At 37.3% G+C, this 17673-nt stretch overlaps 1 protein-coding gene across 1 annotated transcript in view; it reads left to right on the forward strand.

The window, feature by feature from the left end:
• cplane1 (ciliogenesis and planar polarity effector 1) overlaps positions 1 to 17673 on the forward strand; it is a 51998-nt gene that overhangs the window by 12730 nt on the left and 21595 nt on the right. The window contains exons 12-26 of the mRNA XM_016490912.1: positions 44 to 723; positions 1939 to 2120; positions 2203 to 2283; positions 2358 to 2522; positions 5245 to 5388; positions 6703 to 6931; positions 8027 to 8142; positions 8729 to 8946; positions 10236 to 10400; positions 12418 to 12547; positions 12639 to 12748; positions 12821 to 12967; positions 13713 to 13839; positions 13954 to 14275; positions 16354 to 17203. Of these exons, the coding sequence (XP_016346398.1) occupies positions 44 to 723; positions 1939 to 2120; positions 2203 to 2283; positions 2358 to 2522; positions 5245 to 5388; positions 6703 to 6931; positions 8027 to 8142; positions 8729 to 8946; positions 10236 to 10400; positions 12418 to 12547; positions 12639 to 12748; positions 12821 to 12967; positions 13713 to 13839; positions 13954 to 14275; positions 16354 to 17203 (3666 nt within the window). The remainder of the gene's footprint in view (positions 1 to 43; positions 724 to 1938; positions 2121 to 2202; positions 2284 to 2357; positions 2523 to 5244; positions 5389 to 6702; positions 6932 to 8026; positions 8143 to 8728; positions 8947 to 10235; positions 10401 to 12417; positions 12548 to 12638; positions 12749 to 12820; positions 12968 to 13712; positions 13840 to 13953; positions 14276 to 16353; positions 17204 to 17673) is intronic.

The following is a 17673-nucleotide window of genomic DNA, read 5'->3' on the forward strand; positions in this document are numbered from 1 at the left end:
TATACAATATGACCTTTTTGTAAAATAAATGGTGTCTCTTTAGGATGAGGAAGACCATGATTCTGATGAAGGTCCATATACCTGCTCACGCACAGAAGACGGAGGCAAGCTGGAGTTTGCGTCTATGTTTGACACTCTTCACGCTCAGACACAGTCACACCCAGAGCCGTCGTCCTCGGGTCTGCAGGAGGATCTGGACAGGGTTCACAGGAGCCTCACGAGAGCCTGGGCTCTGGGCGTTTCTCTGGGTGGCTCCGTCCAGCAGAGAGAGCGTCTCCTCAGGTACACCTTGCTCTGTGTCTCTCGCCTCGTGAACCTCCTCCGGGTCAGAGACTCCGCCGGCAGGAAGAGCAGGAGCGCGTGGGTCACTCACGCCCTTCACACCCTCGGGACGCTGCTGTCCTTTCTCCCGTGGGACGCCGAACGCACCGCAGGCCGCGGCTGTCTGGGCATCACTGTAGAGCTCACTAGATGTTTCGTGGACATGTTTCTCCCGCTTTCCTCCTCCGATTTAACACTTTCCTCCCAGAACTTCAGCGCAGCGCTCGTCGTCCTTCGGCGAGCGTCTCAGAGTGTGGATCGGACCTACAGCCTCCCGCCGAGAGCAGTGCATCATGGGGAGCTGACATATTCCTCTGACATGTTTTCTGTCCCAATGTTACAAGACTACGTTGATGCTGATGCTGATGCCGAGACAGGAGCACAAACAGCACCTTCTAACAGGTCAATTTTGGTGTACTTGAGTAGTAAGATTTTCCTAACTAGTGCTTTTTTTCAGTCATCACTAGTTCTGCTCACAGTGATGTGATCAAATTATTAAACCGCAGCATTAATGATTCCTCGGATATCATGTAATAGGAACCACCCAGCAACACCCTAGCAACTTTATAGCAACATACTAAAACAACTCAGAGCATCTTACCAACACCCTAGCAACTTCATAGCAACATACTAAAACAACTCAGAGCACCACACAGCAACACCCTAGCAACTTCATAGCAACATACTAAAACAACTCAGAGCATCTTGAGCATCTTAGAGCAACACCCTAGCAACTTCATAGCAACATACTAAAACAACTCAGAGCATCTTAGCAACCACACAGCAGCACCCTAGCAACTTCATAGCAATATACTAAAACAACTCGGAGCATCTTAGCAACCACACAGCAGCACCCTAGCAACTTCATAGCAATATACTAAAACAACTCGGAGCATCTTAGCAACCACACAGCAGCACCCTAGCAACTTCATAGCAACATACTAAAACAACTCGGAGCATCTTAGCAACCACAGAGCAACACCCTAGCAACTTCATAGCAACATACTAAAACAACTCGGAGCATCTTAGCAACCACAGAGCAACACCCTAGCAACTTCCCACATCACACTTGCATCATGGCAAGCACCACTCACAAAATTATTAGTTAGTTAATAATGTATTATTTTAATTAATTCATTTGTTTTTGTTTTAATTAGTTTATTTGATCTGAATTGAATACATTTTTGTAATTAATTTTAAATATTTTATCTATTTCCATTAATTAATTAGTATTTAATATCGTATTTGCATTTATTTATTTAAATGTATTTCCATTTAGTTGTTTTGAGTAAATAATTGTTTTAATTATTTATTTTAATTAATTAATTAATTTAAATGTATTATTTAATCTTTTATTATTTTATTTATTCCCATTTATTTATTATTTTAATTACATTAAAAATACATTTAAAGTTTTATTATTCATTTCCAGTTTTTTAATAATTAAATAATTCATATTTATTTATTTTAATTAATTAATGTACATTTATTTATTTAAAATGTATTTTCCGTTATTTCCATTTATTTATTTTTTAATTTATTTTAATTTATTTATTTATGTATTTTAAATGTGAGAGAGCACTTTCTGCATGGCCTGACGCCTCTTGCGTTTTTCAGATTGGTGGTTATCTGGCGTGAGGTGTACAAAAGGGCTGTGCGGTACCGGGAGGAATTACGTCACCGCAGAGGCATAAAAAACGAGCTCGAGAAGATGTCAGTAATTATACCTCAAATCCAGCAAGCTTTACAGTCAGCTGGAGACCGTCTTGAGGAGAGCCACACACTGCGTAGTTTCAGCGGTGAGCATGAGCAGCCAAAACAGAAGCATCTTTTATTACCATGATGTTATAATAATGTGTTGCTGTTGTTGTCCATCCGCAGGTGAACAGCACTTTATTTTCGGAGAATATACGGAGAGCGTTCAGGGTTGGAGGACTCAGCTGAGGGCAGAGAGACAGAGAGGTCAGTCTGTTTTCAGTCAAACGCTGCTGTTAAATGTCAGGCGTCACTCACTTTATCCGTCCTGCGCCTCACAGTCGGTCCGATGACGTGTTACCTGGAGACCCGCTGCTGTCTGGCTCTTCTCTACACGCTGCTCTTCCAGTATCGACTGCGAGACGCTCAAGGTCTGTGTGACCGTCTGGCACGCCAGTTACAGACGCAAGCAGGACGACAGGAAGAGGAAACGCAAGGAGAGGCTGGTAGGAAGTAGATTATTACTTCAGTTAACTGACCAAGTGGACACAATTTCAAAATGGACAAATATTAGTCAGATTAACCCTATAAAAGCGAAATTTATGATTTAGTTTTAGTCATAGTCTTTGGACCAAAATGCCATTTAGTTTGTCACATTTTAGTCATCTGAACTGTTTTAGTCCTAGTCGACTGAATATCATAAGACTTTTGTAGATTTAAAAGGTTTAAAATTTCCAAACTCATTATGTATTCCCGGAGAAAACACTGGTAATATCAACGGTTTGAACAATATAGACACAGATTAGCTGCTTTGACACATAACTCAAAATTAAATAAAACCACTTCTCATAAAGAAACAAGAACATGGTGCTCTTTTGAAATACCAATGGTTATATGTGACGCTGGAGCACAAAAGCAGTCTTAAGTCGCTGGGGTATATTTGTAGCAATAGCCAACAATACATTGTATGGGTCAAAATTATCCATTTTTCTTTTATGCCAAAAATCATTAGGATATTAAGTAAAGATCGTGTTCCATGAATATATTTTGTAAATTTCCTACTATAAATATATCAAAACGTAATTTTTGATTAGTAATATACATTGCTAAGAACTTCATTTGGACAACTTTAAAGATGATTTTCTCAATATTTAGATTTTTTTGCTCCCTCAGATTCCAGATTTCCAAATATTGTCCTATCCTAACAAACCATACATCAATGGAAAGCTTTTTATTCAGCTTTCAGATGATGTATAAATCTAAATTTCAACTGGTTTTGTGGTCCAGGGTCACATATAATATACGTTCTTTATAACAACTTGCATACAGCATCCTTCATTCTTTCAAGCAGACATATTTATTTATATGAATTAAAATTAGATTAATCCTTATTAGGGCTACTAATGTGATTCATTCGAGAGCAGTGAGTGATTTTCTCTTTTTCTTTTGTTGATCCATTAGTAATAAGGACACAGACAACAGCAACTAAATTAGTCTGCTGTCCCTTTAAAACTGAATGCACATGTATTCAGTATACTGGTACACACATCTGATATTTCTATACACGGGTTAAGACATAACCGGGTGTGTTTGCGTGAATGCTCGTCAAAACAGACAGTTTGAGATCCCTTTGTGTGCATTTCTCCGTTAAGACTTGAGAGAGAACTGAATTCAGTAATCGTGCGCTGTTTGAGAAGCTGTGTGTAAAACGAATTAAGTGCTCTTTCGCCTCGTCACGCTTTTCAAATTTATCCATATGTCTGCTCTTTCTTACTCCCAGGTGCTGACATTTCTTACGTTTTATGAGACGTGCAGCAAGTGTATGCAAACTTATTATCAGAGAGTTATGGTTTTAGTTTTAGGTTTTAGTTCTGACTGGATCTCTGTCCAATCGTCCATCCCTATCATCTTTTCGTCTCGTTTTTATTCGTTGACGAAAATGTCAGTAGATTTTCATCATTGTTTTTGTCACTCAAAAAGAGTTTTTATTTCATTATCGTCTCGTTTTCATCAGTGAAAATATGTCATTGACGAAAATCATGTCAACGAAATTAACACTGCATCTGAATATGCCTACTTCTGAACTATATAGTATGCAAAAAACAGTACATGAAAATAGTAGTATGACCAAATTCATATATATATATATATATATATATATATATAAACACTTCAAACTTGAAAAATGAACTTAATACATGTATTAAGTGTTTCATTAATGTGTTTTTGAGATTTCCTAAATAAACACCAGTAAAATCTATTTAAATTGTATTTACAAACTCACCACACACAGTAATGGACGATAATTGTAATATGCTGAAAGTGTATTTTCTGAAAAATAGGACACTTTGCACTTGAAGATGATACAGAGTACAGATTACAGAATATGCAAACAAAATATGTAAAAATAATATTTTTTTAGCTTAAGATTTTATAGGGCTGATCGTTTTGGTCAAGATCACCAAAATGGAGACCTAAACTGAGACTTGTTATAGCACTTGCATATTATTGCTCTTTTGTTAGTTTTGATTGCTTTGTCCTCATTTGTAAGTCGCTTTGGATAAAAGCGTCTGCTAAATGTAAAATCAAAATCAAAATAAAAGAAAAATGTATAATTTTGACCCATACAATGTATTGTTGGCTATTGCTACAAATATACCCCAGCGACTTAAGACTGCTTTTGTGCTCCAGGGTCACATATTATAACCTATATATGCACTACCTTTCATTAGTTTTGAGACGGTAAGGTTTTTTAACGGTCACAAAGGCTGCGTTTATTTGATCAATACAGTAAAGTCAATAATTTTGTGAAATATTATTACATTTAAAATAGCTGTTTTCTGTGTTATATTTGTTCTGTTTTCTAACCCTAACCCTTCAGAAATCATTCTAATATGCTGATTTTCTGCTTGAGAAACATATCTGATTATTATCAATGTTGAAAACTGCTGAATGTTTTTGTGGAAACTGTGATACATTTTATTTTTCAGGATTCACAGATGAATAGAAAAGTTCAAAAGAACAGCATTTATTTGAAATAGAAATCTTTTGTGACATTATAAATGTCTTCACTGTCACTTTTGATCAATTTAATGCATCCTTGATGAATAAATGTATTTATTTTTAATAGTGATCCCACATTTTGAACAGTAGTGTATTGCTAGATTGCTGTTGTAAATAAGGCTATATGATTGTGGTGTGAGGTCAGTAAGAGATTTCTCCCTGTAGATGAGGGTCCGGTGGGGCGTGAAGCGGCCTGCGCTGTGGTTCAGTCTCTGGGCAGGTTTATGGCTGCGTACTTCACCAACCGGCCGCTCTGCATTCTCCCGCCACACAACATCGACGTGCTGCCGCCTCTTCACTTACCACACGGTGAGCTTGTTAGGATCGGACAATATATTGGCTGAGATACAACTATTTGAAAATCTGGAATCTGAGGGTGCAAAAAAATCTAAATATTGAGAAAATCATCTTTAAAGTTGTCCAAATGAAGTTCTTAGCAATGCATATTACTAATCAAACATTAAGTTTTGATATATTTACGGTAGGAAATTTACTAAATATCTTCATGGAACATGATATTTAGTTAATATCCTAATGATTTTTGGCATAAAAGAAAACTGTATAATTTTGACCCATACAATGTATTGTTGGCTATTGCTACAAATATATCCCAGTGACTTAACACTGCTTTTGTGCTCCAGGGTCACACATATGTTCATGAGATGATAACTGGATGAGAGTTTCTGAGCTAATGCGATAATGCAATGATGTAATGTGGTCATATGACATAGTTAACTGATGCAAAAAATAAAACTATTATTTATTTATTTGTATTTTAAATAAAAAATATTTTAAATACTTTAAATAGGGCTGTCAGTCGATTAAAATGTTTAATCTAATTAATTACGTGATGTGGCGATTAATTAAATCTAATTAATTACAAAGTATATTTGGTTGTGAAAATAACCACAAAAGAATATTTAAAGCTATTATTGAGTTAAATGAGAAAGTATCAAGTAGATATTACAAATAGTTGCTTTAGAAATAAATATTTTGTCATTCAACAAACATAACATAAAACTTAATATAAATACTGAAAAAAACCTAAAAACTAGTAAACATGACAAAGCACAAAATTACTAAAACTTTTATTAATAAGATATTAAACTTACTAAAACGTCAAATTAAAATAACATTAATACTGAAAATATAAAAATAAAATATTTTTTAAGTTTATATATATATATATATATATAATTCTAAATTAACACTGAAATATGAATATTAGATGAAAAATAAACAATTTGAAGTAGTTGCCAAGCAGCAACTAATTCTGATTTTAAGTTTTTAAGTTCACGTTGTCGTAAAGTAGTTAAATTGCTAAAACTAAAAATGAAATCAATTAAAGCTAAATTAAAAAATAATAAAATGACAAAAATATATAATAAAATGACTAAAAACTAAAATTAGTAGTAAAACTGAAAATGCAAATAAATACTATAAAAGTATATAAATGATGCTAAAATAACATTAGTGACAATAATGTTAGTGTGCAGGTCCTCTGCTATTTTTATAAAATGAGGATGCTAGTATTGCTTTCTGAACACAGCTCGAGTCTCATATGGCTAATAAAGCAGTGTATGATTGATTAGATCATGTAATGAACTGCTTTTTCTCTCACAGACGCTAGTGGACGTGTGGTAGAGTTGTGTCAGACTCGTGTATCGCTGTCGGTCTGCTCCGAGCAGCTCTCGGCGCTGTGGACGGTGGATTACGCTCTGGAGCTCCTCCTGCTGGGAGGATTGATGCCTGAGGCCTCGTGGATGGCCCTGCGGCTGGGAGACTGGAAGATGGCAGCCGCCCTTGGCCTGGCCTACACCAACTACTGCAGTGGACAGTTAGACATCAGCAGGTTTGTTGTCAGCATGAGGGTCTGGGCCCGGTTGCATGAAAGTCCTTAAGTAATTTGACTTAGGGGTAGGGCTGAACGATTAAGGGGTATCCTTGGGCGGGGGGGATCCCTGAGGTAAAGGGATTTCTTTAGGAGCGTTGCAACAAACGTCTTAACTGTCACCCTTACCTAAGTGTTTATACGAAGCGTTTCACGGTAGTTTCTGGCAACATACGGCAATGGACGCCGTGGTTACTATAGTTACTACATCTCACAATAAACAGATATGTATACATATCTATGACAATAAACAGAACATAATGAAATACAAACCTAACCAACTAAAAACAGACAAACATAAAAAACATGAGCGCTGCCTGTTTCTGCGCTGCTTTGTGTACAGTCGTTACTGAGGAAACCGCTTTGTTTCTGCAGTGAAAGCGCCCCCTGCTGACCAATGAGGGAAAATTTCCCAAATGTGAAAATTAACCCATGTTTTGATGCTGCAAACACGCAGAGTTGTAAATGTGAACAGGTGGACCGACAAGATAATGCATTATAAAAATCTAAACAGTTAAAGCAAATTATATTTATATGATTGTTTACATTGATATCATAATTGATACAAATTTATATAAGACTTTTTGTTTTGTGAAAACCTGTAAGTCATGCTTTTTACGGTCATTTTACAGTTTAATATGTTACCATAGTCATTGCCCTACTGCGCTCATATGATATTTTATTTGTGCAGGTCTTAAAAAAATGTCTTAAGTCTTACATTTGAGTTTAAAAATCCTGCAGATACTGAGTTAAGATGACTTAAGGGAGCTCTTTTGGTCCCTTACATTTAATAAGGTGAAATGGTTGCTAAGGACTTTGTAGCAACACTTAAGGGAACACTTAGATAATTAAGGGGAATGCTTAATGGCAGCCTTAAGGTTCCTTAAGTTGACCCTTAGGTTTTTTTCTTGCAACCCAAGTTTCACTAAGGGCTCCCTTAACTTTATAACTAAGGGATTTCTTAGCATAAGGGCTTTCATGCAACCGGGCCCTGCTACATTGTCGCTTCAGATGCTGCAGTGATGTTTTCATATTTCTCACTTTTCGGTCCTCCAGCCTGCGTTGGAGAGAGCTGCAGCTTCCCACCGAGCTGAAGCCTGCAGAGATATTCCAGGATCAGCTGGAGATGCTACTGGGCCGAATGGCTGGGTCTGAGGGAGATGCTAACACAGGTGAAAATGCGGTATTTATAATCGGGTTAATTTAATTTAATTTCATATAATATAATATAAAAGGTAATATAATGTAATATAATATAATATATAATATAATATATATTACGTGTCGTTACTGTTATCTAAAACCAGTATATAAATAAAATTAAAATACTACAAAAATATAAAAAAATACAATATTTAATCAAAATAAATATAAAATAAGATACTTCATATAATATAATAAGATTTTTTAGAATGGAAATGAGAAATGTTGCCTTGGCAACTAACCGAAATAAGTACTAAAAAGACTAAAGCTGAAGCCAAATGAAATTAAAGCTAAATACTATACACTACTGGGATCAGTAAGATTTTTGATGTTTTTAAAGAAGTCTCTATTCAGCTTTGCATCACAGGAATAAATGATCTAATATATAAAAAAACTAATAAAAATGACAAAGCACATAAAATGAAAACTGAAAATGTAAAAATAAAAGCTATTTCAAAATATGAATTAATAGTATATAAATAATAGTAAAATGACACTGAAAATGAAATATAATCAGTCTACAGCTAATATGCTGTTTGTTTGTTGCTCCTTTAGGCACAGTGGGTGTTGAGGACGTGGATCTGGTTCAGGTCTCTGTGCAGGAGATCCTGAAGGCGTCTGTCATGGCAGAGGTGGACGTCATCTCTCAGCCTCTAACACGACTTCTGGACACAGCCAAAGAGCGAGCGATGTCACTTCCTGCTCTGGTTCCTCCTGCGTTCTACCTGCCTGCTCCTCCTCTGTACTGTCCACAGCCTTCACCGAACACACAGGTGGATCACACACAAGCCTGGTTTCCATCCTAAGTTGCGAATTTAACTTATGTGCAAAATTGGAATATTGCATAAAACATTTGCAACCGTTTCCATCCAACGAGTCAGAGAACAAAATCGTCACTTCCTGATAAACTGGCACTATAAATCACTAAGAAAAGCAGGAGAAGCCACTGAATATAATAATTCTCAAATATAATAAATTACTTGCGCTTCGAGTGAGCAGACGAAACACAATAAATGCGGTCTTGCTTTTTGAGGTGAATGCCTGCTGTTTGGGAACGCAGTCGTGGTAGACCGTTCTGGGAGGCAGTTATAAAGAAATACTTTGATGACAGACTTTGCTCGGCCATGACAACAGTTCAGATGCTGTGCAACAAAATCGGTCCGCTGGTTAGTCAGATTTTGCCGTCCCATAGTGCAAAGTCACATGTATTTTTTGAATGCTCATGCGGGATTTATTTGCAAAATGTAGCATAAGGGCTTTCATGCAACCGGGCCCTGCTACATTGTCGCTTCAGATGCTGCAGTGATGTTTTCATATTTCTCACTTTTCGGTCCTCCAGCCTGCGTTGGAGAGAGCTGCAGCTTCCCACCGAGCTGAAGCCTGCAGAGATATTCCAGGATCAGCTGGAGATGCTACTGGGCCGAATGGCTGGGTCTGAGGGAGATGCTAACACAGGTGAAAATGCGGTATTTATAATCGGGTAAATTATGAGATCTAGACCCTATAATTAAATCAAAACATAAGATTTACCACAGTTTTAATTCTGCACATTACACGAGGAACATCTCCAGGCATCTCAGGAGCTACTAAAGTTAGTTAGCGGGCCTGTTTTCACCTTTACTAGGTTCCGTTAGGGGAACGCAGTCGTGGTAGACCGTTCTGGGAGGCAGTTATAAAGAAATACTTTGATGACAGACTTTGCTCGGCCATGACAACAGTTCAGATGCTGTGCAACAAAATCGGTCCGCTGGTTAGTCAGATTTTGCCGTCCCATAGTGCAAAGTCACATGTATTTTTTGAATGCTCATGCGGGATTTATTTGCAAAATGCATTATTATCCCATTATTCGCATTAACCCTTTATCACAAGTTAAAAACCACCTCAAGCGAGGTGAAAAGAAATTTCTTTTCAAAATTTGGCGTTTCCATCACTCGTTTCTGATGCGATACTTCAAAATGCACATAAAAAGAGGGTGATGGAAACATAGCTACAGAGACGCCCGACCGTCACGTGTGTCTCTGTCGCGTCTATCTTATCTTCAGCTGTGTGTCCATCTCCTCAGGACTCTGTGAGAGATGCAGCTCTGGTTCTGGAGAGGGAGTCTCGCTGCCAGGTTTCTGGGCTGGTTCAGAAGGTTCTGATGCTCTTCAGAGCGGCACACAGCTCTTGGCCCGCGGCGCAGTGGTACATCAGCAACCTGCATCGCTGCAGACACCTACTGCATAAGGTGTGTTTCCCATGTGTCCACCTCACAATTACTTACCTAATTACCCAGCAGTTACTTGGACATGTACCGTTATAATGTTTCAGTATTCTCTGGGTGTCAGTAATCTTTATCTAACCAGTTTAAATGTAAAGGTTACTTACTAACTAGCTATGTTAGCAGTTACTTGGACATGTACTGTTATAATGTTTCAGTATTCTCTGGGTGTCAGTAACCTTTATCTAACCAGGTTAAATGTAAAGGTTACTTACTAACTAGCTATGTTAGCAGTTACTTGGACATGTACCGTTATAATGTTTCAGTATTCTCTGGGTGTCAGTAACCTTTATCTAACCAGGTTAAATGTAAAGGTTACTTACTAACTAGCTATGTTAGCAGTTACTTGGACATGTACCGTTATAATGTTTCAGTATTCTCTGGGTGTCAGTAACCTTTATCTAACCAGGTTAAATGTAAAGGTTACTTACTAACTAGCTTTGTTAGCAGTTACTTGGACATGTACTGTTATAATGTTTCAGTATTCTCTGGGTGTCAGTAACCTTTATCTAACCAGGTTAAATGTAAAGTTTACTTACTAACTAGCTATGTTAGCAGTTACTTGGACATATACCGTTATAATGTCTCAGTATTCTCTGGGTATTAGTAACCTTTATGTAACCAGGTTAAATATAAAGGTTACTTGCTAACTAGCTGAGCAACAAACTAACTAGCTAACTAATTAACATGTTAGTAGTTTTTTTTAGACAAGTAATATTGAAATGTTTTAGAATTCTTTGGGCTTTACTAACCTTTATCTAACCAGGTTAAATATATATAGGTTACTAACAAATTAATTAACTAACTAACTGACTAACATGTCAGCAGCTACTTGGACCATTATAATGTCTTGGTATTCTTTGGATGTTAGTTATTGTCACATTCCGAGTTTGTTTGTACTTGTTTATTCTGTTTTTGATCTGTTTTCTTGTCTTGTTTTCTGTTTTAGTATTCTGATCAGTTTTCTAGTTTGATAATTAGTTCATGCTCTCCTTTGTTCCTTGCCTATGGTTACTATTTGATTGGTCCTCAGGTTCTCCCTAGTCTTTGTCTGGTATTGAGGGTCTTAGTTTGATTGTAGCGTCCAAGTATTTCTCTAACACTTGTATTTTTCTAAAAGTATTTTTCTAAAGTACCTGTGATTTATGCATCTTCTTCGTCTAGTGCCTATCTCTACACTACATCCGTGACAGTAACCTTTATCTAACCAGGTTAAATATAAAGGTTATTTACTAACTAGCTAACTAACTAACTAACCAACCAATCAGCTAGCAAATTAACATATTAGTAGTTTTTTGGACAAGTACCATTGTAATGTCTTAGAATTCTTTGGGAGTTAGTAACTTTGATTTTAACCAAGTTAAAATAAATGTTACTAACTGTCTAACTAACTAACCAACATACTAGCAGTTACTTGGAAATATGCTGTTACATAATGCCTTAGTATTGTTTGGGAGTTAGTAACCTTTATCTAGCCAGGTCAAATATAAAGGTTACTAACTAACCAACAATCAAGTACCATTGTAATGTCTTAGAATTCTTTGGGAGCTAGTTAGTACTGTTTGGATTTAGTACTAGTTAGTACTAGTTTGGATGTTGTTTTAAGAATCTTACTGATACTCTCTGTTGGTAGATCCAGAAGAAAGAGTCCAAACACTTTTGTCCAAAAATGAGTTAACGTTTATTTATTCAGGCTAAAATAAAGGTTACTAACTATCTAACTACCTAACATGTTAGCAGTTACTTGGACATGTACCATTATAATGTCTTAGTATTAATAAGTATAATGTGTTAGTAAACAACCAGGTTAAATATAAAGGTTACTAATTAAATAAACAACTCACCAGCTAACTATTTTTTTTAACTTATTTTTTTCTGGAAAAAGTGCCATTGGAATGTCTTAGAATTCCTATTTGGATTTAGTGCTAGTTAGTAGTAGTTTGGATATTTTTTAAAGAATCTCATTGATATTTTCTGTTGGTAGATCTGGAAGAAAGCGTCTGAACCCAAAGCAGAATTGGTTCCTGATGGACTGAGGAAATTCTCCACTCATCGTGGGTTTTTCCAATCAGGGCGTAGCAAAGACATGGATAGTGTCACTACGCAAATCATAAGTATGCTTACTCTATTTAGCTGTCAGAACTTTTAGTTAGTGGTGTCTATGTGAAGCTCCATGTATTTATATGATTTTCTGCCTTTGTTCAGTATGTTTCCGTGAGTTGTGTGCACTTTGCTGGATGCTCCATGTGAGGGACCAGCTCAGCATTTCCTGCAGAAGGTACCAGGCTGCAAGGCAACAGGAGAAAGACACTCAGGTGCGTTTAAAGAATGAATGTATGAGTATCTCTGAGATGCCAGGTGGGTCAATCAATGTTTTTGTCTCTCAGGTCAGTGACGCGAGTGTGTCGGATCTATGCGTTGAGGCTCTGTGTTGGGCGCGCCGTCTCGTGCCGTTCTGCCATTTCCTGAACGCAGAGGAAGCCCTGCAGGACTTGGTGCTCAGCCTGGTGTCTGAACTGCCGCCCAGTCGTGTGGTAATATACATCACAGTGTTTCCCATACATTCATTTACTTGTGGCAGCCCGCCACAATATCCACATTGACCGCCACAAATATCCACCGTCCCCTGTCATCAGCTCCCGCGTCTCACACACACGAGCACGATATTAGCACTATATTTAGCAATATATTTTTCACCCCCTGGCTCTTAATGCATGGTTTTTCCTTCTGGAGCATCAGCGAGCATTTGAAGCTTCTGTAATAGTTGCATATGAGTCCCTCAGTTGTCCTCAGTGTGAAAAGATGGATCTCAAAATCATACAGTCATTGTTGGAAAGGGTTCAAATACACAGAAATGCTGGAAAACCAAAGAATTTGTGGGAGCTGAAGGATTTTTGTGAAGAACAGCAGGCAGTTTAACTGTTCAGGACAAACAAGAGACTCATGAACAACTATCACTAAACGAAAAAACACAGCTGTGGATCATTCAGGTAACAACACAGTATTAAGAATCAATTGGATGTAATGTCTTAGTATTTTTTGGGAGTTCGCAAGTTAGTTGGTTAGTAATATTTATTTTTAACCTGGTTAATTAAAGTTTACCAACGAACTAACTTGCAAACAATACTAAGGCATTATAACGGTCCAAAAATCAATTGTATAAATATCAGTCTAATCAAAATAATCGTATCTGATCCATCAGTGTACCATTACAGTACATCTTTGTAGCCCCTCACCTGTCTAGTTATTCCAAGCTTGTGTTTAATTTCCTGTGTTTAGACGGCAGAAGCTCTAGCAAAAGTGTTTCCTGATGAGACTGAGTCTGTTCGCGTGCCGCTGCGGGATAAGTACACGTCGCTGGTGCAGAGACTGAGACCCATGATAGTGCCAGACACCTTGACACCAGGCAAGAGCTGCTTTAGGGAATAACTCACCCAGAACGATGGTTCTTTCCTTTGTTTGGAAAGCAGAGCATCTGGTCAGCACTTCAGCCCCTAAGCAGATGTGCTCATGTTCACAGATGTGCCGCCAGGAAGCGATAGGGAAGATGAGGGCGGCGATACCATGATGATTCTGATCCAGGATCAACTGAGGCAGCGACGCCGGGAGCTTCGGCGCCTGGCAAAGTACCTGGGCGCACTGGAGCCATACCTGTGGGAGAGAGAGGAGGAGGAGGACAGGGGAGGTGCTGCCTCCATACTGAAGCGCCTCTCTCTCGGGACTAGTTTGAGTGACAGCACGCTGACGGACTGTGGGCGCCCCCTAGTGTACAGTGAAGGAGACACGGCCGAGACGCTGTCGGAGCCTCTTTCCCCAGAGCTGCAGACCAAATCTGCACACAGGTAACTCTGCTAGTATACTGTATACTGTATACTTTTTTTTTGCAAATATTATGTGAAACAGTATGCATGTGTTGTATACTGCACATTTGGGCAAATGTAGCAGGTCATCCACACTGTAAAAAATAAAAATTATTTTTTGTAAACGAAACAAAGACTATTGAAGTACATTTTACAAGAAAATACTATTTCATTCTTTCTACTTCAAAATTTCAAGTTTAATTCAATGCGTTACTTGCCGTTTCTTTGTAATTATTTATGACTGTTTCTGAGTGAAAATTGTTTCAAAGTAAATCCTGTACAAAATGTTTTAATAAACATGTTAGTAGTTTTTTTTTGTATTTCTTTTTTAATATTTAGTGTTTAGAATTCTTGAAGAGTTAGTTAGTAACCTTTATTTAACCAGGTTAAAAACAAAGGCTACTAACTAACTAAATTGTTAGTAGGTTTTTAGGACATTTACCATTGTTCTTTCGAAGTTAGTAACCTTGATTTCACCAGGTTAAAAGTAAAGATCTGCCTAACTGACATTATCTAATAAACATTATTACTAGGCAAGTTACAATGTTACATGTTTTGGACATGTACCATTGTAATGTTTTAGTATTCTTTGAAATTTTGTTACCAGGTTAAAATATAGGTTACTAACTAACTAACTAACTTGTTAGTTTTTTTTGGACATGTACCATTGTTATTTATTTATTTTTTGGTAGTTAGTCAGTAACATTTATTTAACTAGGTTAAAATAAAGGTTACTAACTAACTAACTAACTAAATAATTAAATAACTAACATGTTAGTAGTGTTCTGCACATGTACCATTATAATGTTTTAGTTTTTGTTTGAGAGTTAGTAAGTAACCATTATTTAACCAGGTTAAAATATAGGTTACTAACTAACATGTTAGTAGTTTTTTGGACTTGTACCATTGTAATATTTTACAATTATTTGGTAGTTAGTTAGTAACATTTATTTAACTAGGTTAAAATAATGGTTACTAACTAACTGACCGACTAACTAACTAACTAACATGTTAGTTGTTTTTTTAGACATGTACAATTGTAATATTTTAGTATTATTTGGGAGTTATTTAGTAACCTTTATTTTAACCAGGCTAAAATAAAGGTTTCTAACTAAATAAATAATTAAATAACTAACTAACATGTTAGTAGTCTTCTGCACATGTACCATTGTAATGTTTTTTTTTGTGTTTTTTGAGAGTTAGTAACCTTTATTTAACCAGGTTAAAATAAAGGTAACTAACTAACTAACATGTTAGTAGTTTTTTGGACTTGTACCATTGTAATATTTTAGTATTCTTTGGGAGTTAGTAACCTTTATTTAAACAGGTTATAAAGGTTATTATCTAACTAACATGTTAGCAGTTTCTTGTTTATGGTTCTTAGTAGGGCTGCACGATAAATCGCATGCGATATTTAACGAGCATCTTATCAGTAAAGCCGGTTCTGTAATCAGCGGTAAATCTCCATCACCTGCGGGCTTTCACATTGAGCAGCATTAACTACACAGAGCCGTTGTTCACTAACGAGCTGCGCAAAAAATCGCGCGAATATGAACATGGTTTTGCGTAGCTCGTTAGTGAACAACGGCTCTGTGTAGTTAATGCTGCTCAATGTGAAAGCCCGCAGGTGATGGAGATTTACCGCTGATTACAGAACCGGCTTTTCTGACAAGATGCGCGTTAAATATCGCATGCGATTAATCGTGCAACCCTAGTTCTTAGTATTCTTTGGGAATTGGTAACCAGATTAAAAATAAAGATTACTATCTGTATAACTAACATTATATAATACACACAGTAGTTTTCTGGACATGTACTATTGTAATATTTTAGTATTCTTTTGGAGTTATTTAGTAACCTTTATTTAACCAGGTAGATTTTTTTTTAGTGCAAGTATTTTGTACTGAACATATCAAATTTATGTTCTATTCCCAGTATGCATAGTGCATACTTCAAACATAATTTGAGTAGTAGGCCATTCTGAACATGTTTTGAATGGCTTGAGCTAATTAATGTGTGAATATGGTAAACTTACGGTAAACTCTTTCTTGTGTTTGTAGTTCTAAGACAGCAAAATTTCTGGATGCACCTGAGAAATCAACACAAGAAAGAAAAGGAGATAAAAGATCAGGCACAGTGGAACCAAAAGCACCAGACTCGACTGTACCCACAGTGGGAACCTGGGAGTTTGAGCTGGAGGATGAGGAGTACACGCTCTTTCTAGATTTGTTCCTCAGCTACATGCTGGGAAAAGACAGACTGGACGCTGAAGAGTCCGAGCTGCCTTTACTGAGTGCTTTCTCACAACAGCTCCGTACTAGAGAGCTGCACTCGGTGACCTTTGACATGCTGACCACTCTCAAACGCCGTCAGAAGGATCGGAAACGAAGTGCGCAGTTACCCCTCTTCCATGCCGGTCACTGCTTCCAAACTCTCCCGGTTACTCCCAGACCTCCGTCATCCATCGGGCCGGTTCAGTCCGACACTCATTCTACGTCCCCTTGGGCTCTTCCTGGACTCCATACTGGGAAACATCAAGGTCTTTTTGCCCTTCGTCGACATGCTACCTTAATGTCCAAAGACGTTAAAGTAAATTCGATTGGCACAGACGTCGAGTCAACAGGCTTTAAGATCCTCTCTCAGGCTGAATTAGATGTTCAGATGGAGCTAGACTCCTCTCTCGAGGCCCGGTTTCCTCAGCTGGCCCGGCTGCTGGAGTGGATGATGCGCTGGGCCGACAGGCGGGTTCTGCTCTCTCAGCCAATCAGAAAGACCTCAGAGGGCTCCGGTGATTCGGTGGTCATCAGGGTCAACGCCTCGACCCCTGCAGTGCTGACAGCGCTAGAGCTGCTAAAGTGGAGGTACAGCGCCGCCCTGCTGGGAGAAAACTCAAATCACTCCCATACTAAGGTAAGGATGCATTTTGAGATGTAGTGATTTAAATGAACCTGTTATTCCATATTCTCACAAATTCAGAACAGATGGGGTGTCATGTGCCTGTTTAAATTTGAATGGGTCAGCAGTGTCAGTGCAAAGTCATTCAAAGACAAAAACTATTTAAAAATGGTAGAAGTGTAAGTCAGGTTAGTCTGGTTGCAAAGTTTTTAACCGTGCAACAGGACCTGTGTTCTGATCCCGATCTAACATTATTTTTTGTAAAGGAACAAAATAAAAGTTATTAGTGGATTATGATGGAACAGCATGATTCAAGCAATTTTGATGGAAATACCAATGCTAAATAAATAAATAAATAAAGATAAATAAAATAATAATAATTATTATTATTATTAATAATACTTAATATGAATAAATATATATTTTTATATTTCTATTTTTTTGTTATTTGTATATGATTTTTGTCAGTATTTTATATATATATG

This window comes from Sinocyclocheilus anshuiensis, unplaced genomic scaffold (genome assembly GCF_001515605.1).
Source record: "Sinocyclocheilus anshuiensis isolate Anshui unplaced genomic scaffold, SAMN03320099.WGS_v1.1 scaffold738, whole genome shotgun sequence".
Lineage (NCBI taxonomy): Eukaryota > Metazoa > Chordata > Actinopteri > Cypriniformes > Cyprinidae > Sinocyclocheilus > Sinocyclocheilus anshuiensis.